The sequence below is a fragment of the Pezoporus occidentalis genome, unplaced genomic scaffold, assembly GCF_034315485.1.
Source record: "Pezoporus occidentalis ecotype Australia unplaced genomic scaffold, CSIRO_AGI_Poc_V1 ctg24, whole genome shotgun sequence".
Taxonomy (NCBI): domain Eukaryota; kingdom Metazoa; phylum Chordata; class Aves; order Psittaciformes; family Psittacidae; genus Pezoporus; species Pezoporus occidentalis.
Window position 1 is genome coordinate 4,815,370 of NW_026914285.1, and position 27,810 is coordinate 4,843,179.

At 40.9% G+C, this 27,810-nt stretch overlaps 1 protein-coding gene across 5 annotated transcripts in view; it reads right to left on the bottom strand.

Moving 5' to 3' along the window:
• APP (amyloid beta precursor protein) overlaps nucleotides 1-27,810 on the bottom strand; it is a 204,497-nt gene that overhangs the window by 97,330 nt on the left and 79,357 nt on the right. For all 5 annotated transcript variants that reach the window (XM_062622142.1, XM_062622139.1, XM_062622140.1 and 2 more), the window contains exons 4-5: nucleotides 13,923-14,035; nucleotides 12,299-12,492 (exon numbers count right to left, since the gene is read on the bottom strand). In XM_062622142.1, coding sequence (XP_062478126.1) covers nucleotides 12,299-12,492; nucleotides 13,923-14,035 — 307 coding nt within the window. The remainder of the gene's footprint in view (nucleotides 1-12,298; nucleotides 12,493-13,922; nucleotides 14,036-27,810) is intronic.

Below are 27,810 nucleotides of genomic sequence, written 5' to 3' on the forward strand. Positions count from 1 at the left end.
ATCACGTTTTTCTGCACTAAATGCTCATCCACTTGGATGTATTTAAACTGTGATTTTGCCAAGTAACAAGCAAAAACATATACTCTATCAGTGTTTGAAAAAGGTGCTCCAGACAGATGTTTTAATATCTGGAAAGATTAGCATTCCCTACACTTTGCAACTGTATTTTATCACAAATAGATTCCATCTGGACTGTGTTTTTTACCAACCACCAAGCCTGAACAAATAGCTGGGGAAAAGCTAATTCAAGAGAGGAACCAAATCAACAGTAAGTAGCAACAAGCTGCTGCCTGCCTACAGAGAGCAAAGCCACATACGGTGGCTCTAGACAGCTTCACTGCAGAAGCAATTGCTGCACATAAGTTGCAGCCTGAGCTCTTTCACCCTAACAGGCCAAACTGATGGTAATTCATACATCCATAACCTTTACTACTGCAGGTGCCATCATCCCAGTTTCCAGTCTCTTATGCTTCAGGTTCCCAAAGGCACAAAAACCCCCACCCCTCAACAGCCTCTACAGCATATCAAAATGAACTCCAGGAAACCTGTGATGGGACTGGATTGCCAAGTATTCAGCCTGGGTCTAGCTTTGCTTCCAGAAATGATTAATGATGAAAACAGATATATATATATTATTCCCCATTTATAGTAAAGCTCCAGAGCACAAAGTTCTTTAACTGTGGGACCGGAAATGGGCAGACTCAACTGTGAACCTCTATATGCCTTAAGAGCCAATGCCTTAAAGAAAAAAACAAAAACACAAAGCAAAATACAAGAGCAGGACACATGCTTGGAATCCAAACAAGAAGATTAATGCATTTGAGATTGCCTCATTACCAGGCTTTTGATTAAGGGCAAATTGGAAAGCTAACAGGCAAGTAACCAAATTCTCCCTCAACAGCTCTGCACATCGGAGGCCTGGTTATTTTCCACCTAACATTTTTTCCAAACCTTGCACGCTAGAAAAAGTTCTGACCAAAGGATGAGATTTCTCCAGAACCTGGTCTGATCCCAGCACTGCACTCCTTGAACGATGTCCCTAACTAAACATATGAGTCAACACAGGAACTACTTAAAGCTAAACCCTAAGCCAACAGTGCACTTTGGCACATGAGCACTCACCTCACTGTACTTTCTCTTATTTAACTTTGGCACACCAGCCCACTTCAAGACAAAGCTGAGCATAATAGCTATGTGAAACTGAGTAATGTAAACAAGAACTAACAAAGTAATTTTGCACAGCATAGAAAGAGGAAAGAAAGTCAAAATAAAGTTGACTCGGTTTTGTGAGATTAGGCACAGAGCCAGGAAAGAAAAGCGTTGTGCCAGACCTCCAGTCTATGTAACTGATCTTTTAAATGGCCTATTGGCATCAAAGTCTGGAAGATTACAGTGATCTACAGAACTGAAAAAGTCTGAGCTACAAGATACCTCAGCTGTTTCTGGTCTGTGTGTTAAGCAACTACAAAAGCACAAATTGCTTAAGAACTGCCTCAGTTATTTTCATTAGGGCTGGATTATACTAGGTTAGTAAATCAGGTATCTCACAACAGGAAATAATGTGATATTCAGACACACATAAACACCTCCTAAGAGACAGTTAAACTTTTAAAAACTCACACAGCCACCCTCCATTGCATGGCTAGTCAGGACAAGCAATTCATGTTGCCTAGTATTTTTCATACATTCATTTTGTCACTTCTAAGCATTTTCCTATTTCTTTTCCTTCTCTGGGGAGGTTGGAAATATGTTTATTTTCACATTTCCTAATAGAAAAAGCAAATAAGCTATTTCAAAAAGCGCTACATAGGCTGCTTTTCAGTTCTTAGACCTTACCCAACAACTGAATTATGTGCTTTGGACTACCTCTCTGCTTTTACAGTATTTAACCTTTTATACAGAAAAAATACAAAAAAATGTGCCTGGTTTCATTAACGTTGACAGAAAACAAGAAAAGTCGCACTAAAAATCTTTCAATTCAATTTTTAAATAGAACATTTACAAAAAACCAAATATGTGTTCCTTGTCCTACTGCCTCTGACAGGTACAGTTATTTTTAGCCCCCACGCTTAAACAAGAAGGTATACTTTATACTGTCAGAAACTTCTTTCCACAGCTGATCTGCTCAAAAAGATGAGCGCACAAGGTGGCGTGTAACATTTGATCTCATGTTTCACACAAGGTACCTGTTGCCTGATACGCAGGAATACTTTTTTCAAAACTGACCTAGTTTTCTCTTGGAAACAAAGCCCTTCCTGGTGCCACTGCTCTGACAGTTTTCTTTGGAAGATGGAGGATTCAGCAAGAGGTATGAGAGGACAGAGTAATAATGTATTTAATCCATGTTCTTTTTCACTTTGATTATTTTTGCTGAAGATAAAAACTCTGAAAGTAAACACAACCGCAAGTACATAAAATCACGCTCTGTGAACCTGGTGACAATGAATAAATACCGAATTCAAAATCCCAACATCAGACATGCATTAAGACTGAATGTGATGGAAGAGGGCAGACTAAAGGTCACTTGTGCAGCCCTATTTCAACCAGCTCAAGGATCACTAGAAAAAGCTCTGTTATAACATATTTGTTTCCACAAAACTTCTACTGTGTTTGGAAGGGAGTATTCAGTGCCTCTTTGTCCAGCCTGCTATCCTACAGCTCATCTGAGGCAGCCAGTGTGAACTCTGTACCAAACCAAGTACTTGCCATGTTTGTGGAATTCATCATCTTGGTACGCTCACACAATGATGACTGGGTAAAACTGGAATAACAACTTTGTTTTGCAATTGGGAAAGCAAACAAAAGACATACCAGAAGCATGTAGTAACTCTGGGTGTTCAGGACACTGAATAAGATTTTTCAGAGAATATGCCATCTTCAACTTTTTAAATACAGCTGCCAGCAGCTGTTAGAGGCCAGGACTTCTACAGAGCAGATTATGTCCACTCATGCAGCCAATAAGAGGCATCTTTTGTCCCAAGTGTTTTATGGCAGCCACAGCATGCTAAGCCTAGTAGAAGACTTTCATGGCAGAAGCAAGCATCGATCCAGTTCTCCAGGTCAACATTTTACTGTTTTAACCTTTTCTTATTCACGTAGGTCAAAAATGAGTGTTATTCTCTTTCATCAGCAGTGATCAAAATAGAAATCCCATGTGAATAAATGGCTTGTTATTATGCAACCAAAGCCAAAATACTTGCATTCAAGAGCTGAAATCTTTTCTATCAAAAAAAGAAAAAATTCAACAAACCTATATGGTTTTGCTGTTCCACGCATTCAAAGTGTGCAGCCTTAGTTAGAAGGCAGAGGAAAAAAACCTACTTACTACAGAAAATGCCTTTTTATGTTTTTTTTTGTTTGTTTTTTTTTTTTTTTCTACTACACTATGCTGTTAATAGCACAGCCTCATGAGAGGTGGAATAATTTAGATTTCCACAAACCACCCCAATGCTGTGCTCTTATTTCTAGAACATGAATATCACTGAAATGTAAAACAGCAGCAGGAATTGCTGGTTAACTTCATGGAGGGATACCCAGAATGCATCCACCAGTGCACAGTCACGCTGATGTGACAGTATGTGTTGAAAAACCCAGCTGTAAATTTCTCACTTCCCTTTTTTTTTTCCATGCCTTGTAAGTAGTATAGAGCTTGAAATGGGCTGCATATATCATGATGTCACAAGAACTTAGAACATCTCACAGACACAAACCTTTCTCTCCCATACTTCAGTCAACACAAATCACTGCAAGTGATGACTTAAAAATTTTGCTCATAAAATTTTTGCCTATTACTTAAGGAAAACACGGCAGCTGATGGCTCTTTTGTGAGGTCAAAAAAAAGGGAACCCTTCTCTGTGAGTTAACCTTCTACTAAATGTTCAAGTTTGATGCCATTAACCTCCTGAAACCAGCTTAACATTCACTGGAGTCATATGAGCAGCCTGCACAGCTAGCAAACTGCTTTCACCAGGGGTCATGAAAGCCTGGCTGTCTTCTCCTCATCACCTCCTCAATTACATTCATTCTCTCCACCCATATCCTCATCCGTCACTTCAGTTAATGCTTTATACTCAAATGGTGATTGGATTTGCCGGCTCAGCAGTGCTGTAATTACCTCTCACAGCAATGCGATTTCATCAATTCCATTCTAACTTTACTTGTTCCAAGAAGAAATCCAACACTTTGGTCTTTCTAAAATCATTAATGCTTGTGTTTCTATCATAACCTCCACATTAAAAAAGGTTAAAAAATGTTATTAAAAATACATGATGAACTGCGTATTAAGTAACAGCCAACATGAGACACAAAACAAACTGATGTAAGAATATGAGGTACAATATGCTAATAGCATATAAAACCTGTGAATAAGACAGAATACTTGGAGTTATTCAACAGAAGCAACATTATCCCTACATTTGGTGATGGCTTAGTTTAATTTATAAAGAAAAGCAATTAGGTTTTATCATTAAAATACTTAAGAATTCAGTTTCTCTAACAAACCAATTTAGTGATGGACAAATCTTTTACTGCAAAATTCACCTGTTCCAGTAACTGGTGTTAATCTATACTGAAGGCAAACTGCAGAGGAGGGAAAAAAGCAAGAAAAACTTACCAAGTTTGTAATTCCTGGTGTTCATTTGAGGGCACTGGCTTGCAATTAGGAACAATTTGTATTAGGACAACTGATGAGAACACTGCCCCTGGCTGCACCCCTTCCTGCTCCTGTGTCACGGACGACTGAGCTCCCCACCAAGCAGACCCTGAACCACTGCAATAGCACACCATTACTGGCACAAGGTTCAGTGTTCCTTACATTTCCAGAGGTTATGAACAGACTGCAGCTCAGTCAGCACAACATGGGAAAAGTGCACTCTTTTTAGCCATCCAAATGCAAGTCATTTCCTGCTTCTAAGTCAGAACCTGCAGTACAGACTCTTCGTCCAGCTTCACTTCTGGTTCAGCTTTAACAGTTCAAGTGCTGGGAATCAGGGGGTGGATTTATTTTTTAAAAGAATCATTTAGGAGATTCCCACTGGAGCATTTCTCATTGAAATATTAGAAACTGACTTTCCAATTTAATGAAAAAGCTTACATCAACAAGAACTCGTTGTTAAAGATGAGTAACAAGATGGCTTGAAAACAGATGAACACTCTACAGAGACAAAATTTTAATTTTCTTTTTGCTCCACTAAGCATGTTTCCAATGAAGAATTTAGCCTCAGCATCTTCCTTTTTGATTCATCAGTAACTCTTTTTTTTTTAGCTTTAGAATAGTCAAAACATCAAAAGGACTCCAGATATCCCATTTCTACTTTTTTTGGACAAATCTTCTAATTAAGGCTTGGATTTTTGACTCAGTGCTGGCAAGACAATATTAACAGTAAGACCAATAGAAGAGGAGGAGGGAATGGTCAAGAAACACAATGTCACTACATACTAGATGCAAGTATGAGGAAATAAACAACAACTGAAGAATTTAAGTTGTGAGAACCTCAGAAAGATGTGCCTCATGTGCCTCCTGCCTCATTTCTTCAACACCACCACTTCATATCATGACAAGACTCAGGGCCTGACCCTTCCTCAGCAGTGTAGAACTTCCCGACCACATGGGGACTGACACCCCAAGGTCCACATGGCCGAAGCAGGGGCTTACTCCGGGTGTCAGAAATGCGACCTCCCTGCAGGTGTAATTAAGGAAATGACCCCCAACTCCTGACAGCCAACACTAATCATATGGTCAAAACTCTGTTCATTCAGATGGGATGTCCATCCCACCTGTGGATGCAACACAGAAACCTATCTTCAAAATGGGAAGAGACAATACATACCAACATCATACAATACATATCCTTTTTCCCTCCATGTTCAAGCTGCCTTTCTTTCTTCTTTGTAGCTCAAACACCAAAGAGACCAGATTACCCATCAGAGCAATAGATAAGGAAGATTACAGCATTTTGTTTAGTTCTCTTAATCTTTCTGTTTAGTTAATATGCAATGGCCAAAAATACACTCGGGTCAAACAATTCCTTAAAGACTTTTCTTTCATGCTGTATTTCCAAATACATCTTCTTGGGAGGAAGAGGTAAGTAGGGTAAAAATAAGGGTGACAGGAACACAAGGAGATGTAATCAGGAGAGATGGAGCAAGAGGGTTTCACATTTGGGACAGCCCTTTTTTGATGAACACTGAAGAACAGCCCCGCTGGGTTTACCATCTACCTGCTTTACTCGCATTCACAATTAAAACATCAGCAGGTCTCTAACTCTTGCCTACATTAAATCCCCACTGCTCTGGCATGCAGAAACCCAAAGAGAATTAAGCAGTAGGAAAAGGAAAGAGAATTTCCCATGTATAGAAATGACTAAACCCCATTAAAGTTGGCTTTCAAAATTCTTATACTGACTCTTGTATACTACCAAATTTATTTGCTTATGTGTCACAATTTAGACTTCAGCATTTTTCATAAATATGTGGCACAGACAGACACCCAATTGCCTGTCTGCCTACTTTGTGTCAAGGCAGTAGTGTGACACACCACAAGGACTCGGTGTGCTGCTTTATCAGGCCAAGGCACTGACCATGGCCAATTTAAACACACCTTGTGACAGCCTGATTTAAGGAGAACACTCTGGGGAATTTCAATTGTAACTAATTTGATGTTGAGGTTAACCTACAGACATTCCTGAAGTGAAAACACTAGGCAAAACGTGTATTGACATCTTTACACCACTGAAGGCACAGATAAAAACAGAAAAAGAGCTAGAGAGTGAAAGAAATGAGTTGTATGCTTCCCACATGTCAAGTGAGGATCTTTAACAAATTACTCAGCAAAACAGTTCTGTTGGGCCCCTGTGACTCCTCTTCCCCAAACACTAGAATAAGACTGATAATTACAAGCATAAGGACTCACCTGGAAATAATTCAGTATAACAGGCACATATACAACACTGCTTTCACCATTAGAAAGAACTGACAAGTTTTAAAAGCCTTTCAGGATTTCTTTGATTAGAGTTGGAGGAGGAAATTAAGAAAAAAGTAAGTTTTCCCAGGTACCATTGACAAAAAACCCTAAGCTCTTTATGCAGTCAAAAACCATACAGCACTTTAACTACTTTTTTTTTTTTTCCAACATCTGGGAGATGAGCACTCATCTTTAAACTCAGTCTGGTACAGGGTTGCAAAAAACAGAGAACATGATTACCATGCTATGCAGCACAGATTTATTTTAGTTTTACTTCACAAGACGCCTAATTATAAGCACAAAGTGACTGCACCCTTTTGTATTATTTATTGTAGTAAAAAACCTACCGTATTAACTATTCTATAAAACAATCACTTGGCAGAAGTTTATGAGGAAATGTAAACCAAACTCTTATAAAATACACTACTCCCTGTAACGTGACATTTGCAACACTATCCAATTTTTACATCAGCCCCAACATACATTTTATACAACAAACAGACAAAATTAATTTGGCCTAACCTGCTGAGGGAGCAACAATGGGAACTGAAACCTCCTATTTTAGACCTTGAAAATATGTTCAGATTGCCCAGGAAAATGAGACTCGGCTAAAGTTAAGGCATTATCTTCTTTTTGCTCCTGAGCTATCGGACTTATTTGATATAACCCTCAACAGTAAGACTTATCATGCCTCAGTTTTCCTGCTGTGAAAGAAGGAAAATGACCACAGCCTGTTTCCCTGGTGGTAAGGAAAGCCTGGGAGGTCTCTCACACAGTGAGAGGACAGGCACGTATGAAACAGATGTAGACAAACCCTGGAAATTTCCAGCTTGGCCATCACTCCTAAAGATGTTCAACCTTGGACACCAAGGACACCAAAGCTTCCAGCAAGTGCCCATGTCCAGGCAGGAGGGCCACCAGGCTGTGCTGAGTCTCAAGGACAGCCAGAGCTTGCAGGTCACTTGACTGAGCTGTAGCTATGCAGGGAGTTCTGCAGCTATATTGAAACCAGCACCTGTGTCTGGCTGCCCCTCAGGCAGTCTTCAAGGTAAATTTTAATTAAAGGTGGGGATAACAAAGAACACCACTACTGAAAAGTACTCGTGACCTCTTAGTCAGTTAATGCTTTTTCAGGACAAGCATGACATGATGCAATTTCAAAAGCATGGGCAGATTCTACCTGTTGGTCTCAGGAACAAAAAAGGGGTATATTATACCGTCAAAAAAATACAGCCTCCCTCCTTCCCCCAGGTGCTACAAACAAGCCACACCACGAGGCAAGCCACATCCTTTTATGCCCAGACCAAGGTGGTGGTCAGACACCAGGTAGGAAGAATGTCTGCCTATGACGGCACCACAGCTCAAGCTCCCTCCACCTGCCCCTGATGGCACAGATATAAGGTGCTGCTGAGCTTTGTTTTCTCCTGTGCAGAAGGAAATACCCGTGACAAAATGAAAAAGAAAACACAGTCCTCCAGAGACAAGTGTTGGGGGTAAAAACACAACACAGTCTGGAAAAAGGCGTTTACAAAATGAAGGCTGCAGTGTAGTTTCCTCTAAATAGTCAGAATCTTAAATGCAAGTATTTAAAATTCAGATCTGAATAGTCTGAGATACAAAGTCACTTCAAAATACATCACCTGCATTTGTTGGCTTCTGCTTTGTCACAACCAGACTTTTGAGAAACAAGGATATAATCATTTGCTTTTCAGGTTGGCACCTCCACTTCAAACACCTTCACTTTGACTTGGGCATCTCAAAGCAGTCACAGCCCTTTGAAGGCTCACATAACAAGGCACACAGCAGTCACCCTGCTGCTACCCACTGATGGGGAGCTGGTTTGTGCACAGCGTTTTTCAGTGTCGTTTGACGGAGATGGGAGCATGAAGCAGCCAGCCTGGAGGTTTCACTCCCTGGGAGTAGTACTGGGCAAGGGCAAGGTGAAAGACAAATCGCATCTGGCTGTGGAGAAGGCTCCAGACGTGAGAAACAAGGAATGTGAAAATATGGAATCTTGCAGCTGAGGTAATTTATAGAAGACTGGTTTCTACTTATGCGCAAGGAGTGGGTTATGTTCTAGCTGGCCCACCTGGAGATTCTACATACTGAAGACACAGAGATATGCATGGCAAAAGCATCTATAAGGCCTTATTTGTACGATAGAACCAAACCTGGATTTTAATGAAACAAAAAAAAAACCCAGAAAAGTAATTACTGAAGTACTCACATGGTACTGACAACTGATTTTAGCCAGAAAAAGTGCCTTCTGATTAGAAACTGCCAAAAAAGGTCAATCCCGTAACTGCTGCAACAGAAATGCTGTGGAATTCCCACCACAAATCTGTGGCAGATTAACAGCATGAAATCCTTCCCCTAAAGATAAGATAGTATCTTCTAATTTTCACATATTGGCACAAATAAAAGTGCTTTCCATTACTTGCAGCAAAATGCCAAAAATGGCAGAGCAAATTCAAGTATTCCCCAGGATTAGTGAGTGCCCCGCTCCCTAAAACACACAGCATGATTTGGAATGCTCCCAGTGTGCTTTAAAAGCCATCAACTGGAAGACACTGACAATTTGCACCTTGCTGATCGAACCCCAGTACAAGCTATTGCTGAATGAGGAAAATACTTTGATGGTGTTTTGCCCAACTGATCTACTAACAACATACCCACTCCCTGCTCAGACAGAGGCTCCATGAAGAACCTAAACTCCTCTGACAGGGTTTTACTTCAGAGCTGCTAAGCAGTGGCACTAGCTTTAGCCAGTGCACAAGCTACCAGCACCTTCTCTTCCTTTCATACAGTGTCACGCTGAGGACGTATTTACACAGAAAGGGATGTTGAACTCTTTGAAGGCTTCAAGACAAAGCAAACATCGTCAGTGTGAGATCATCCATGCAAGGTGAAAAATATGGACTTTAGTAAGCACTTGAAACAGAGGTGCACAGCATATTGTGAATTTAGCGTTAGGTAAGTGTCCCCCTACTTCTCACTTCCTTTTTGCCTTACAATCAGCTTAGGACTAAGGCATATATATATTTACATTCACACAAACATATGGTCATACATATATGAATATACACACACAGAATCTTAACTACCACCCACTGCTGCATAAAAAAATGAGTAATTATTTTTTTTTTTTCATATGACTAAATTGCAAGAGTATTTCTGGCACCAGTACACATGGTTAAAATGAAGTTGGGAAGCTGAAAAGACAGCAAGAAATATGAGTTAGTCAGTGTAAAAGACCTGCAAATTGCTTGGCTCTTCATCTGCAGCTGAAGTGCCCTATAAAAGGATCTTTTAATTTTCCTTTTGCATGCACTTCTATGGGAGGAGAAAAAAAAAAAAATCAAAAATCAAAAAATCAGTATTTGCTTGGAGCTTCAGAAATAGATTCAAATGCAATTACAGCTTCTATTCCTAGAGGATACAAAATTTATGAAGTTATTCTTGAACTCATCTCTTCAGATACTAAACTGCTTTATGAGGAATAAAATGGGCTAGAGTAGTAAATTAAACATTCAGTGACAAATATGAAAAAGACAGAAATGGGCTGTCATACAAACAGAGGTATTCTATATATACCCTTGTGAACTCTTATTTAAAATATTTCAGGAATTTTTGATCAAATATATGAAAGAAAAGCTTTTTATCTATGTATTTTATATATATAGCTATAAATATATATAGATAAGACATTTAATAGGTATATAAGACACTATCTTTTGTATGTACATATATATACATATATGATACATACATATACATACATATATAAATATATACACACACATACATATATATATATATGATGAAAAAAGGCAAATTTGCCTCAATTAGAACAAGGTCTGCACTCAGTTCTTATGTGTTCCAATCAATATCTAAATGAAATATACAGAAGTGACAAAGCAACAATCCAAAGGCCGTGAAATGGTTATAAATTGTGACACTTTGACAGCTGTTGGAAGCACAAGGCAGAAAAAAGCCTGAAGGTGTCAAGGTGGAAGATGCAATGTTGCTTGATGCCGGTTTCTTGCATCAAGAAGTCCTGACCATCCACTCCAATTTATGAGAGAAAACTGGAAATTACAGTGTGGAAATACGTATTTTAATTAAATTTATTCTGTTATCTACAAAGAACTCTTCCCTGAACATTTGGTAATGCTTTCTCAGGAAAGATTTAGATGCCCACCATGACACAGTTTCTAATTTTTCACTGTTTTAATGTCATCTATTTGCACCAAGTTACAGCAATTCAATCTCTGTCCTTCATCTCTACACTGTTCCTGAACTTGTTTCCATCTGGATTATTTATTAACTTTCCACATTATTCACTTGATTCAGTCCTCATTTATTTTCAGGGCTCTCCCTGAAACCACTAGTAATCAGCCTGAACTTCTGGATTTTGTATATTATCTGTAAAAGATGCAGTATCATAAACTAGGAAGTAGAAACACTGCATTAGCACAGTATGAAGTGACAGAAGTCTAGGGAGCATAAACAGAATTGGAATGTAGATCTTAGTTTTATAAAGGAAAGCATCTTAAGAGTTGTTTGAATTCAGCTGCAAGAATGTAACACTATACTCTGTTCTCCTAAGTGCTGTCTAACACGCTCAAAAGAGTAGTATGAAAAGGCTTTGACAGCACCAGACCACTCAGTTAAACACAGTCATAACCTGTATTTGGCTCAAAATTAGCCTATGTGCATGGGGGATGTTAAAGGGTGAAGACAAGCATGGTATTTTCCCATTCACTGCTGTCTTGAAAACTCCATACTCCATCTTCACAGCAGCGTATTAGTGAATCTGTCGGAAGGTAGATATTAAAACAGATTTTCTTTTAAATCACATTTAGAAAGTAACTGTCAGCAGAAAAATATTCTTACAGTAATAACGGCACATGGTTAATACCTATTATGAATGAAGATGTTTCAAAACCTCCAACAGTTCTGTTGGCTGAATACCTGAATATGTTGGCTGAGTACCCTGGACTGCAAATGAAGCATCTTAAGAGTACAGCACTTATCATTTAGTTGTCAGAAAGTATGCACTTAAGCATTTTTGTTACTAATATGGCAATATTTCTCATTGAAAAAAATGATGAGGGCATCAAAAGCACATGAATGATATTAACAAAAAGCTTATTAGCAAAAAGCTGGTCTGTAGCAAGTAAAAAATAAAATGAGAACACTGATGTTTTCTACCACTGTAGCTGCCAGTTCACTTACAAGGAGCAGTGACTCTTACACACAGAGGTCTTTTAGACAGATTTTTGGCATTTTAATAGGATGATAATAACAAGTTGAAGGATAGAAAGTCACTCTAACCTTCCATCTGCATAGTCTGCATCGGCACCTCCCCACCAGACATCTGAATCATCATCTTCGGCATCAGCTGAATCAAGATTGTCGCTTTCCTCTGCTAACGGGCAGCAAACAAACTCCACGCCACGAAACTTGTCAATTCCACAGGGCAGCAGCATGCCATAGTCATGCAGATTCATACTCTTCTCACTACAGGACTATAGAAAATAGAAAGCAAACAGCAACAATTTTTTCATGTAAGAAGCTAGAAAAAATGTCACAGATCTTAAGAAAATGTAAGGGGTCGTGTACTGCCCTAGGAATTGGAAGCTGGTGAACTGCATGGTCTCTGGATTTTGAGAAACAATTTAGGATAGCCATGTATGCATTCACTACCTGCATGTTAAGTAGTTCCCTGCCTTTATCCACATGACCACTGTAAGCAACAAGCTCTCCCTTTCCCTGCCCTTTAACCTTTCCCATTATAGGAAGACTTGTCTCCTCCCATATACAAATCAACACCCTCTTGTGTAAAATCCTCACAGGCTCTGCCCCATAAACAGCAAACCTAAAGGCAGAATATTGTTTAATTTGATGTATTAATCCTGATCCTGATGTATTAATGCTACTGAACAGATCACTGCAAGACAGGTTAACATTTAAAATGCCTATCATACTGGAAACACACTTTATCTGCTCTGACAGCTTCTAGCCTTGCTTGGAAATCAGTAATGCATAATTATACCTTAAAGAAATTGTGATGTAGGACAGAAAGATGTAGTGATATAGGACAGATGAAAAAAGGAAAATAGTTCAATGGTGCACAGTGATAGTGTTCTTCAGTGCTATGCCATTCCAAATTTGCATATACTTAAGACTAGGATTTGCCTGCACGAAGCTTGGTGCCTTCAATACTTCATTTGAGGAACAACAGTATGATTCAAGCAAAAACTGAAAATCTGAAAAGCTTCTGAGTACATTTCAATTTTGATCTCCAGAAGGTGGGATAACACACAAACCAAGAGGTTCCAATTAAGAGCAGCCAGAAATCTTGTAGCTCATCCCCATTCTTACTCCTAAAACCTCTCTGCATAAGGACAAAAAAAATGTCCAAACGCATTAGCAGCAATAACATTAGGTTTATTTCTGTTTTCAGTAAATCACTGGTGATTTGTAAAAACTGTGCTTGGCTGCAATATGCGTTCAGCTAGTCCTATATGTTATCAGCTCTCTTACCCTTTTACACTGAATTTCATATATCACATTCTTTAAAGCCTGTTTCATCTCTGTGAAGCAGCTGGCATACCAATATCCATACTGAGGACAATGATAAAGGCAAAGCCCAGGCATTAGTAATCAATCTTCAGCTCCAGAGCAGCACTAACACAAGAAGCCAAAGGAGGCAGAAAACATGGTGGGTTTGTGAGTGGACGTGAATTAAAAAATCCAGTGCTATGAAACAGGGTCAGTGTTCCAAGTGTCAGAGTTAAATATCCAGTAGTGGTCTGGTGTGTTCAGGAGACTGCCTTACAAAGCAGAACAAAATACCATTCGCTCAAACATTCATCACAGTTTTTAAACTCATCCTCAAAAAAGTGATACAGCTCTAAAGAAGGAAGGTGGGAAATATGAAAACAGATGAATATACCTCTTTTGCAACAGTGTGCCAGTGCAGGTGAGTTTCACACACATCCATCCTTTCCTGGTGAAGGAATTTGCACTTGTCTGGTACAAGAAGAGCATCACTCACAAACTCGCCCACTGAAAGAAAAACAAACCCAAAAATGTTAGTTTTGTTTCCAGTACCTCATCTTGTTAAACCTTTAGCCAGACACAGGGCAGCTTCCATGAATGAGTGGCAGGGTCTGTTAGCAGAGAATGGAACAATTTCTAAATGGTGCTTCTGCTACTCCCTTCTTTAAACCTTCCATTTCAAAGTAGCTCCTGTCTTTGATCTCAGTGATGTATTACATAATGAAAACTTTATGATATCCAGTGTGAAACTTGCAGGACCCACTGAAGACATATATGCCGTGCAACATGAAGTTAGGTGCTGATGGACCCAGCTCCTGGAAGGGGAGTGCAGGGACAGGGAGAGACAATTACATTTTGCACCCGAGTAGAGGTAGGGAGAGGTCTTTAAGTGTTTTGAAATACTTAGTTTTTCCACACAAAATGAATATGACACCAACACATTATTTTAAACAAGCTGAGAGTATTTCTACTAAATTACAGCATGAACAGCAGTACAGTCCACTTAGCTATTTTAGTTGATGCAGCCTCTTTATTGCAACCTCATTTCATCAGCCAGACAGACTAAGGTTAGTCCAGAAGGCTGATGAGCGAGTGGAGCTCATTAGCCAGAGAACAAGGTGATTCATGGATCACCTGAGTATCTGGACAGGTTGAAATGGGGGGAAAAAGGCTCTTTACCAAGGACACAACGGACTAAAGAGATTGTGCTGTCTTCAGCAGTAGATCAAAAATTTATACAGTAATGAAAAATACAATGCTCACAGCTTTAGTACTGACAAGTAAGAAGAAACTCAGCTGATAAGTAACACAATTTATTGGACTAAAATCACCATAATTCTGTATAATTCTGGCATTGCAATGAAATAACCTCCAACACCTTTGAAGATTTTTCTTTTTTTTAAATGAAAAATTACAGAATACCTTCAAGACATCGATACACTGAATGAACACTAGATTTGGAAAGCAGGTGACTCAGCTGGCAGAAATCATCAGCTCCCTGAAGCACGTTTTATCCATAACCTCCAAAAAACTGCTGCCTCTGTGTGTTAAATGAATGAACCAAGGTGGCCAGTGCCTGCATGGTTGCAGTAAAGGTTAATTAATCAAAGTAAGATGACTACGAGTTTACTGTTTCAGCAGTGGGCCATCTCAGGAAGCTGATGAAGTGGCCCTTGAGGCTTAACAAAGTTTAAAAAATAACCAATACCCAATGCACTGGGACAAAGCTGGGTTCAGCAAGTACTTGTATATACCTCTGCGAATCACCAAGATGTGTATTTCACACGGAATTCCTTGCTAAAGTTCAGTGCTTTTGATCTGAAGCATTTAAAAGCCAGTCAGTTAGTTCACTAGGATAAAAAAGATTCTGTAAACTTTATCCTCCAGTGACAAGAAATGGCTGCAAATTATTAACAGAAATAGCTTCTAAAGGTTCCAAAATAAACTTGCAAAAGTAGTGGGTTAAAACACTTTCCTGTAACCCAAAATACAAAATCTGCAGCTTCTGTTAACAAAGTATCTGCTGCCAGTGATATCACACCCAAATCTTGCCCTGAAATTTGAATAAATTTGCAAGGCTTTTTTAGCTGCACTTGTCTTTGCAGGGGACCATCCTGCCGCACCCGAAGTCAGTCAGCACGTAAGTAACTGGCAATTGCTACTGCTTCAATTTAGTCAAGTACCTGAGCACTAAGCAAGCACATGGGTGTTTTGCTGAAGACACACAGAGTACGTTGACTGATCTCCTGGGACGCAAGACTGCATACAGAATTGCAGCTACACTTTTCTGGCTGTTCAGGCATGCAAAACATTCAGTCTTTAAGGCAAACATATCTATAAAACAAACAAACAAAACAGATTCCTGGAGTGCATTTTACTCCAGCAAACTACATCCAGTTTCAGAGGTGTCCTGGGTTCAGCAGTAGCAGTCATTTTTCTCCTTCTTGGTAGTAGCTGGTGCAGTGCTGTGTTTTGACTTTCAGCCTGGGAACAGAGCTGATAACAATGATGTTTTGGTTTGGCCAAGGACTTTGTGAGCCTCATGCTCTGCCTGGGAGGAGGGGAAGCCGGGAGGAAGCAGAGACAGGACACCTGACCCAAACTGACCAAAGAAGTATTCCATACCACAGCACATCATGCCCAGGATGTAACTGAGAGTTACTCGGAAGGGCTGGGAGACTGCAGGGTTGGAGGAGGTATCGGTCGGTGCTTGGTTGGCCTTGGGGGGGGGGAACACGACAACAAGTTATCAGTTGGCTGGTGGTGAGTTGATGTATTCTCTTCCCTTGTTATTTCCTTTATCATTATTATCATTGGTGGTAGCAGTAGTGATTTGTGTTATACCTTAGTTACTAAACTGTTCTTATCTCAACCCGTGGGAGTTGCATTCTTTTCGATTCTCTTCTCTGTCCCTCTGGGAGCAGGGGGAGGGCAAGAAAGGGGGGGAAGTGAGCGAACGAGTTACCTGACTGGGTTTAAACCACGACAGTTCTTTTTGGCGCCCAACGTGGGGCACGAGGGGTTGAGATAACGACAGATCTGACTGGACTAATAGTCACTCGTCACAATGCTGATTTATTGGCTCTCAGAGTTGTTCCTCTTGATCTCACAGTTTCAGAATGCAGTACATTACTTTCAGCCGGTATTTGCTGTGTTAGTGTTTATCAAGTGCGGGGCTTGGGCTAAGGTTCTTGTCTCACTGTGCTTTATGGCAGTGGCTTGTAACCCGGGCGGGCTCCAGCAGCAGGGCGGGACGGACGTGGCCGTGGACTTGTACCTGGCCGTCCGGCTGCTCTTCACCGTCCTGGCCCTCGCCCTTGCCTCTGTCTTGGTGAGGCTGCGGGGAGCCGAGGGGGAGCAGCCCCGGGAGCTGGCGGCAGCTGAACCGGCCCGGGAGAGCGGCCCCGGGGAGCAAGCAGGAGCGGGGCTGGAGGCCGTGAGGGGACGGCTGCCGGTGGAGGAGGTCAGGGTCGTCGAGGAGCGGAAGGCGGCAGCTGCAGAGCAGCGGGAGAAGGCGGTGGAGGAGCCGAGCCCCGCGACGGCCGAGAGCATTCCCCAGCAGCCGCCCGCCGAGCCCCAGGAGGACGCAGGAGACCACGCAGCATTTCCCAGCAAGGCAGAGGAGGAAGAGCTGGACTCAGGAAAAGAGAAGCTGGCGGTGGGAGAGCCGGCAAGCACAGCAGCTACACCAGCCCCAGTGACAAGCACAGCAGCTACACCAGCCCCAGTGACAAGTACAGCAGCATCGTCTGAGAGTTCTGAAGGTTTTGAATGGCCTTTGGGTATCCTTGGGACCTGCCTGCTGATTGTGATGGGGATCAGCATGTTGGCACACATACAGGCTGTGTTTTACCCACAACCATTTTGTCTGATCTCAAAAGTTAAGCAGAGTCAGGTTTGGGTCTTGTCTGGGGTTAGACGACGATGCAGAGGGACCAAGAGATTTTCCCCAAGGCTGGACAGTCATGAGTGGCAGGGCATGTGGGACAGTATGGGCGAGTATATTGTTCACTGGGCCCCTACAGTACTTTGGAAGCATCGGAGATGGAAGGCAGCTGTATGGAGTCCCCAGCAGCAAGCTGCAGAAACTGCTGAAGGGGACAGTGAATTATTTTGAGCCTGGTGGGCCCATGGCACTTCAGGCCACCAGAGCAGAGATGCAGCACAGAGATGGACTCATGATCAAGGGGTGGACTTAGCAATGGACACTATTGCCCAGGTTATTCACGAGTGTGAACACTGCACCCAGCCTCTCCTGCTCTAAAAGACTGTTACAAGAGATGGAGCCCAACATCATGGACCGAATGGACTCAGCAGGTTTATAGGGATTGGTCCATGCACTAAGAAATGACCTCTTTCTCTGTGTGTGTGTATGTGGATGTATATATATATATATATATATATATGTATCTGTAAGAGCGATATTGAAAATGTGGGATCTGAGCATGACGTGAATGGTATGGAATAAGGGGTGGATAATGTCCTGGGTTCAGCAGTAGCAGTCATTTTTCTCCTTCTTGGTAGCTGGTGCAGTGCAGTGTTTTGACTTTCAGCCTGGGAACAGAGCTGATAACAAGAGTGTTTTGGTTTGGCCAAGGACTTTGTGAGCCTCATGCTCTGCCAGGGAGGAGGGGAAGCCAGGAGGAAGCAGAGACAGGACACTTGATCCAAACTGACCAAAGAGGTATTCCATACCACAGCACGTCATGCCCAGGATGTAACTGGGAGTTAGCCGGAAGGGCCGGGACTGCAGGGCTGGAGGAGGCATCGGTCAATGCCTGGTTGGCCTTGGGGGGGGAGGGCGAGTTATCGGTTGGCTGGTGATGAGGTGTTGTATTCTCTTCCCTTGTTATTTCCTTTATTATTGTTATTATTGGTGGTAGCAGTAGTGATTTGTGTTACTGGGCTGTTAGTTACTGGGTTGTTCTTATCTCAACCCATGGGAGTTGCATTCTTTTCGATTCTCCTCTCCGTCCCTCTGGGAGTAGGGGGAGGGCAAGAAGGCGGGAAGTGAGTGAACAAGCTGTCTGGCTGGGTTTAAACCACCACAAGAGGCTGTGCACACAAGCATGTGTGTGAGCTGGCATCGCCTATCTGACTTCTGACTCACACAGGCACACAAGTCCAAATGTGTACACATGCAACAGATAACCTCTGAATGAAGCTACTGCATTGACCTTAACTCCCTGCAGTATCATCAGAATATTGTGTGCCTGAAGTTAGAATGCAATTAATGGTATACCTCATCACTGACAAAAATAACCCCATGTCATTTTGGCCAAAGTAACGAATACAGATGTACCACTGAGTTACAGCCACCAAATGCAAGATGGAAAGCTGCATGTCCAAACTTCTGGGCAATGCAGCCTGGGCTGTGGTGTCATTAAACAGGATGCATGAGTGTGTAAGTAAATTTAAAAACAAAACAAAAAAAAAACCCTCACAAAAAAAAAAAAACCACCAAAAAAACCCAGAACACCCCCAACACATACACTCCCCCCCAAAAAAACAACCTAAAAAAAGATCCCCAAACCACCTAAACAACAAAAACTTCCCACTTTCTTGAATGGCTGTACACTAAAGAAACACAAGACATTTGGATATAATTGAATGTAGAGTATTAGATTTGACTTTTATACACAAAATGTGTATCTGCTTTATAGAATCAGATTCCTTGAAAATAAGGTAACAGCATCCCAACAGCAGCCCAAATTCTCATTTCAAATGAGGCTCCATTTTGCAACCACTTTCTGAATTTCAGACAAATAAGCAATCCATTGGATCAAATTCCCCTATGGTTTTCAGAAGGAAAGAAGGAGCTGGGGAGAAGGGTGGTTGTTTAATCTAACCACTTCTTTATACAGAATTCTAATAAATTATTCAGGGTTGTGAACATCTGGGCAGCAGCAATCACTTGCAACTTTGCATGTGACACCTTCTGCCTTCAATTCAATTTTTTATTACAAATAAAATCTAATTCTACCCATTATTTACACATGCAAAGAGTTCATGCACTGGAAACTTTATTCATTCATTTCATTATAATTGTTACTAAAGGTTAACGCAAAGCTTTGAACTTTTGTTCTATTTTGGTTGTTGCTTTAAATAATTCAATGTTCACGTGGCAGTTCGATGAACTAAACTGAATTTACTTGACAACTGCAACATTTATTTTGCCTGGGCTAGTCTAATAGAAACACAAATCCAGCAGAAAGAAGCATGTCAAACACTTTTGATTTGCATAGAAGCTTCTACCTGTGTCATTCCAGTGCACATTTAACTTTCAATGCTGCTGAATCCTAAGACTTTGGAGATTCTTTGCTTTCTTCAACAAGTAACCCACAGCATACACAGGGGGAACAACCAATCCCGTGCCTCCTAAGAGGAGAGGGCAATGTGCACAGCTCCAAAAATAAGGAAGATTTAAAGTAGTACTTCTGTTTGCCAGTATAAGCCATGACTGAGGTAACTGTGCATTTTTCTTGGCTGATGAATCATCCCAGCCCAGCACTGGTTGTAATTTCACTGTCAGGTGCTGAGATCACTACACATAATTCAACTCCAATATTATTTTTTATTCCAGTACAGCAACATACCAACTTGCACCCCACCACACTGTCCTTCACACCCTGTCTGTGAGGCTCAAGTTGGAGGAGCATTTCCCTAGGTAGCGGCACTGCCTTAAAAGCCTCCCTGGCCCCATGCTGCCTCCTGGTCCTTACCAGTACCTTACCACCACTGCCCTATCCAGCCACCAGTGCACTATGGCTAAACCACAACCATGCCAGGGATGGAAGGGTCTACAAAATTTGTACCAAACCCACACCATGCATTACCACCACCACTGGCACTACTTCTGTTGGTCTTACATTTATCACTTTTTCCTGTACTCTTCTGCCTTCTTCAGCATCTCTTGTATTTGATTACAGCTGTACATCTGTGCTCTGCTGAGGTACTCCAATAATAAACCACCATGGCACAATTTGTCTTGTGGTGAACTCATAAATCAATAAACTCCCTCAAGTGATCCAACACACAAGTGTAAGAACTACTTGTTTTCCAGTACCTGTTTACCCACTCTTGCAGGGAAGGGCTGGACAAAACCAGACTTCCCTGGCTTGCGGGTTTCTAACCCGTCTGGCAAAAACAGTCCTGAAGGGGAATTCTGGACAGAGATCACTTTACCACATCAAAAAACACCATCCTGTGCCCACCATTCACTTAGCTGAAGGCTGACAATCCATTGCTTGCCCTTTTGATAAGTTCCTAGTTGCTAACTCAAACCTGCACCTTCTTTTACTGCACAGCAGTAAAACATGAATTGTGCTAACACAGTAAGTCACAGTTTAATTTCATTTTATAATTCTCATTATTTGTTTCCTAATGTCAGTAATCCCCTTCCTGATGCTCAATTCTTCACTGCATTTGTAGCATACTTCTTCATATCACCCCATCCTGGTGTATTACAAGAGGGCAGCAGTTTACATTTTTCAAAGACAGTTTTGCTAAAGGTTATGATGCTACATTTTACTATTAAATAATTCTATTTTGGTCAAGCACGTCCTATTCTCTGAAAATACTCTTGGAACAACAGGTTTTGGGCTGTAAGACCAGAAGTTCTGGTTCAGAAATGTCATTTTTCAACACAGCAAAGACTAAGATTCTTGATGTAATGCTTTTCTATCTCTAGCAAGAATTAATATTATAGTGAAGGCAACTGATCATACACTCTTTTAAATCTTCTCTAGGAAGAAAAAGACTCATCAAGTGGGCACACTCATAAAATGACTAAGTTACCTGTTTAATGGCAGGTACAGTATCAGTGAAAAGTAATTAAATATAAAAATACTGTATCCTGAGAGAGAGACAGTCCTGATCATCAGACTTTCCATGCACTGCATAAACCAGATGGGATGTGAGAATCCATCCACCATTGCACAGAAAAAGATTCGATAATAAAGGTAAATAAACCAAAATCCATGACATTGGATGGATGCAGATGGTTAGGACCCCAACCTACAAACAAGCATGTGCAAATTATATTCCGAGGAGTACTTTCAAACAAAGCCTGTGCTAAATTTTGCATGAGGCAGCACACACACTGAGGCTCTAGGACTCGAGGCTTCATTTTCTGTGTCAACAATAAGAACAAGGCTCTTGCTAAGCATGTACAAAGCTCAAGTGCTTGCACCACGCATATTTGAGAACATTCAGAGATGTGTCTTTTCACTGTGACTTCACATAGATTACCCCGAGCCATCACGCGCTCAGCACAGTGCAGCAAGGAGCAGGTCAGCCCTGCGCCTTTCCCTGTCCCTGGCTTTGCTCTGCTCTGCTCCCCAAGCACAAGAGCTCAGCTCCCCACAACATCTCTGCTAGTTCTTGTGCCTACCCAACATTTAGTTATTACATATTATGTTACACATATATTATTACATTTATGTAAGCAGCCATACAGCTTTAGTGCTTTTATTAAAGGTGATGTTTATGTAAGTCTTTCCATATGATGCTTGCTTTTATTTATAACATTGGTAATTAAAAGTTCACTGCAATCTGCATCAGAGTGCAAGCCAAACACATTGGCTTCCAGTGCAAAGAAGCAACATTTTATTGAAAAATGCTTTTCCTTTTCTTTAGAAGTCCAGAAAAGCTGAGAAGATGCAAAGCACCTACAGATGCTTTATGTTTTTCATTTCTCAGTAAAATGATTCAGTAACATACAGAACCAGTGTAGTTCACTATTTTATACTTGTTATCTACAGATCAAGAGGGAGAGGCTGTGCCTATCAAAAGCCAATCTGAATGAGGGTTTGCTGCCATTCCAAACTCTCTGGGCATAGATACCTGCCCTGGCCCACAGCACTGCTTTCCTCTGAACTTGGGCATGAGATATGTTAAGCTGGATCTTAAATTAAAGATCTTCAGTCTAGTTTACAGGATTTTAACACCCTCAACAATGGTTTTGTAGATTTCTCCACTTTCAAATTTAATTTTAAATGAAAGTTCAAAAGAAGCAGTATTCAGGAAGTATGTAAAAGCACCCACAAAAGATAATTTCTACCTATACTGTTACCTATGAAGAGCTGCCAATATTAATACCAGTACCCACTCAGGTATCAAATACCACCCTAGTGTATGTCATCCCCCTGTAATTTACAAGCATTGAGAGCAGCGTAGAACAATGCTGAACCCTACCCCAGGTACTCACTAGTGAAAGTCACACTTCAAGGGAGCTTGGACATGGGGACACCAGCAGGGAGGTGGAGGGACTGGTTTTGCACCAAAACCCTGCAAGCCTTAAAAGCTCAAACCCACCTTCCTCAACCCCATCCCAAACACCAAGGTTAGAGGCCTCTACCTAGCCCCCATCCATCAGCCAAGAGAAAGGCATGGTGGCGCTGATAAAACATGGATCTGTGGCCTGGCAGCTTGGATCATCTATATTTTTCTGTTGAGTAACTGGCTTCACTCTTGCCCATAAGACTGTGCCCAAAAGAGAGCTCTGTAAAAAACCTGTCCCTACTCCACTGTTCTATCTGAAACCTATAGCATGAATTTCAGTAAAAGACCCATGGCATGGCAGATGGACAACAACGCAGACCCCCACATTTGAAGGGCAGGAGGCACAAGTGACAGCACAATCTGCACAGCCACCTCTGGCTGGAACAGCAGCTCTTCCATCTTCCAGAGACTCGGCTGAAACCAACACCAGTCCCATTAACTTGTCTCTGTATCAATCCTTTTGTCTTCATAAAGTTCCAAGAAGTTATTTGCCATAACTATAGCTGGGGTTTTTATTATTTTTTGGAGCAAAACCATCCACTATGTTTTAAGCATCTAAAATAAGGCCAATGGTTCTCCAGACATTTTTGCACCACCAAAGCAAGTGCCTATTGCTTTAGTATTTTTCTGCTTCAAAGCAGCCCTTGAATATCCTTGTATTCCTGCTTGCAAAGAAACTTGAAAATGTAAAGAGTACACCCTCTAAAAAGTGGTTTATTGTTCTGTTACTTGGCAAACATAGAGACAAATACACCCTGATGCAAGTACTCTCAAGTAAACCACCTTTACTATTGACAACATTTAGCCATTTATTAGGCTACAAAATTCAACTATTTGGGCTGAGCAAAGCTCTTCTATTAGATTAAAAACTGAATGGCAATTCTAGCTGTACTACATCTTAGCACCTTGATGCTCCTAGAGCCATTCTGAGAAAACGATTACAGTACTTTTCACAAACATATGACCTTACTTGGGACATAAGATCAAAGTAAAAGAAAAGCCACTATAATGAACCCACTGACATGGAGTGCTACTGTTGATATATCATGTGCTCTACTGTGATTATGGGAAAGCCCAAATAGCTCACACAAAATTCTGGAGTTGAAGGGCTAAAATCCCTTATGTACATTTGTCTGAATGAAAATAATGAATAAGCCTGTATTTCATGGTTTTTATTATGTCTTCATTTTCATAAGACACCGTACATAAAAAGGGGCTATTCTCAAACCTTTCTCTTCATTCCTTTGTAGCTCTTTGATCATAGACATAAATGGACTTTCTGCTCACTTCGCTACTTATTTGCCTGACAGAATTTTCTGTCTTACTTTCCAGGCAAGAACACAAGCATCATTCAGATTTGACGCATTATGCCAGTAACAGATACATCTGTTTACACGCAATAAGATTCAAATATACATCATCACACATTCTGGCATCTTTATAGACAAAGCATATAAACATTCCTCAAAGGTCTGCTGTACCTCCACGGTTCACTGAAGCATGAAGTTCATTTACTTCTTTTTTCCACTTGTCATTCCTATCTTCAAGGAACAATCTTGCTGAGAGTACAGTAAGGTGCCTTTTCTGTCCCTCTCTTACTCATTAATGCAATATAACAGAACTGTGCTTAAAGCCCATTACCCAAGCATCATGGGTTATGCCATTACGGGTTATGCTGGGATTCTTCCTCCTGCCCCATCTTCCTAAAAAGCCCACAAAGTAAAAAAACATACTCCCAGAATTTACCAGTGTGATCAGCAAGAAAGGTCCCCCAAAACAGACTATCTGAAGGGTTTTCCCTTCAGTTTACTTTCCCTATGCACCAATCACTCACACTAGCAAACTTTTTTTCTCCACACCACAAGTCAGAATGCTGCCTCTTGAACATGATTTCTGAGAAACAGGCCCAAAAGCAGGCTGCAAAGTCGAGCTTGGGAGGTTGACAAAACTCAGGATTGAGTTGCTCTCCCTCCCAATTCCTCAGTGCACTGGTTATATCTGCAAAGCTTCTGGCAGAAATTAAGAGTATTAGCTGCATACATAGCCCCCTCCCTTCCAATTATACAATCCTCCCTAGTTTCTTGGAAATAGTTAGGAAACTGCATGAATAAAGTCTAGAAATGTCATTCTGGATAGCTTCACTGTCCTGCCTTAGTCACAGAGCTCCTAAGTGATACTGCCCAAGTAAACACCTTTTCTCCTCCTCCTGCACCGTGCTTAATTGCTTATTGCTTCCTTCGCCTCTCTTCTCTACAGCCCCAACAGACTTTCCAGATAGACTTTTCACTTCGACTCCATCATTGCAGGAGCCCTGTTCGATATATCTGTATCGGGACATGATCAGCTGCTCTGGAGAGCTGGCAAATGCACTGGGGATAGGAATCTCGCTGCTTACAGCGGGAAACAAGATTATAAAGTGAAGGATGTCACCTGTGGGTGCTTGCCACAGGGTAATTTGGTGGGGTATTTCAGTGTTTTTTGGAGCAGAGGGGTTATGTGGGGGGAATTCAAGGTCCCAGTCTAAACTAACAGCAGTATATCTAGCTAAAACAGATTTTCCACAGTGCTATAAAAAGAACAGGCAATGAAAATCTGGAAGGTGCTGGAAGCCAAGGTAAGTCAGACAAGGCTGATTCTATGTACAGCATAACAGAGGGAACACTACTGGGTTCCTCAAACTGGAGGGAAAGAATAACCCAAGAACTGATTGGAAATTATTTGATGTACAAACAACAGTTGGTAAAATTCACAGAAATGAATAATCCTGAAGAAAGAATACTGGAAAACTCTAAGGAACAAACTTGAAATGTGAAAGGCTTAATTAGACCATTTGTGAACAATTAGTGAGATTCTGTCAAGAATACCGGGACAGTGGACATTATTTCAAGTATCCTGGGCCACAACTGAGTAAGGAGAAAAAAAATCAGGAGGGAAATAGGAAGTGATACTTTCAATGACAACAGCACTTTTACTCCACAAGGAAGTATGTGCAGGCTGTTTATGCAGAACTGTCGGAAAGATGCAGTTATATGCCTGCCATTACATGCCAGCTGCCATTCTTTTTGGCAAACATCCTGTCTCTGTGTAGCTTTTTACAGCAAGCTGCAGTGAAACAAACACAGAAATGTTGTTCCTCAAAGACCGACCAACTCAGTCTGGAAAGGAACTGCAGGGGCAAAAGATAAGAGTATCTTGAACTACCTGTGCCCCTGAAAGTTTGCATGGAAAACAACGCCCCAAATGTTTTTTTTTTTCCATAAACATTTCTCCTCGAAAACAGTTGATTTTTTTTTCTCTTCCACACTGAAGTGCACACATCCTTGTCAAGTACCAAAAGCAATGTGTGGGGTGCAGGGAATAGGAAATGAAAGAGAATGGAAAACCAAAATATTTCTGCCCCCCCCCCCCCCCCCGAGGACCTATTACCAGAATGATGCTGCAGAAGAGCCTCCCCGAATTTGCAAATGCTTCTTTTAGTAAGGTAAGATTCCCTTAGTAAAAGCAGCATTGGTTTTAACTGTTTTCAATCTGTATGCTAAATGATTTATCTCAAGAAGGAACGTCGTCAACCATTCCCAGGTCTATTCAAGGCAACACTGACTCTCCTCTATACTCAGCAAGATTTTAATGAAGCTGGTTTTCCAAAAATATCAAAGGAGAAGAAAAAGTTAGTGGCTTTTAAAAACTAAAACCATTCCTAAGAACCTTTTCAGAAATTATTAGCAAAACTGCATACCATGATTTGATAAATAAAGATGACAGATACTGCAGGGCCCATTTTAACGCTCTTCCTTATGTTTAACTATAAATATCAAGTATAACTTAATATTTCTCAAAAGTGGATTTAACATTCCAAATCTTAAGCAACCATATCTCTGTGAATCTTATTTTTCCCCCATCTGTCTTGATTTTTTTCCACGCTATAAGATGGGTGAATTGCAAACAGATTATGCTTTATAAATGCTACCAAAAGCATGATTTTTAACACTCCAGCTATTAACATCATGTTCTGCTGCTGCTGAGATGCATGACAAGCTGCACGTCAGTTGCCACTGTTTCTGCTCACTCTCTCACAGCAGGCAGCAGATATGTTTTGCAGCAAGATCTGCAAGTGCAAATCTCCAAGCAGTTTAAACTCATGCCTCCCTTCTGGCTGAAGTGACACTTCATGCACTTCATTAGGCAAGACATGCTTGGAAAACAGGCTCTGATATGGAAACAGCATACAGGAAAAAGTAATTGGATTAATTCATTAATAACTTATGTATGCATACTAGTGACTTGCTAAAGACACCTATCAAACAGTAAAATGGCATAAAGGTAAGATGCTTGGAAACGATTCAGCACAACTGGGACCAGTAATCCCACTGCTTTTTGCATTATTATACAACGAGATCTTGGGCAATTCTTAGTAACTGTGGTAAAGCATCAGGAATCAGGAGTAAGGCTAGCAAAGGTCCCACTAGTCACTGATGTCTAAGAGGGAGTAATGACCATAAGCTTACACATAGGTAGGAAGAATGAAAATCCTACAGATGCCTTGAAGGTTTGTCCATTTCAAATGCTAGGAGTCCAATGAGGAATATAAAACATTTCAAACAAGGGAATGTTGTTAAAATAAAACACTTTAAACAAGAAAATCTTACTTCAGTAAGATTTTAGGTCTGGTTTATTTGTTTGGTAGGTCATTTGTCCATCCATCCTTCCTCCCAAACACCTTCACACTGCACATTTCTGTATTAAAAAAAAAATATTCTTTTTACTTCAGCAGTAATTTAATTAAGTTGTTGCTCACTCTCTCTCTTCTGGCAAAGAACAGAAATCACTGTGAAATCGAGTTCAGTCAGTAATTGTTTCTTCAATGCCATCTTGTGCAAAGGCTCTGATGAGTGAATAAATACCCCCATAAATAGCAGCTGAAGATCACCTTAGCAAAAAATATGTTGCTGATTATTAACTACCTAAGCCATCACTTTCCATAATACTGCTGAGCCCTAAAT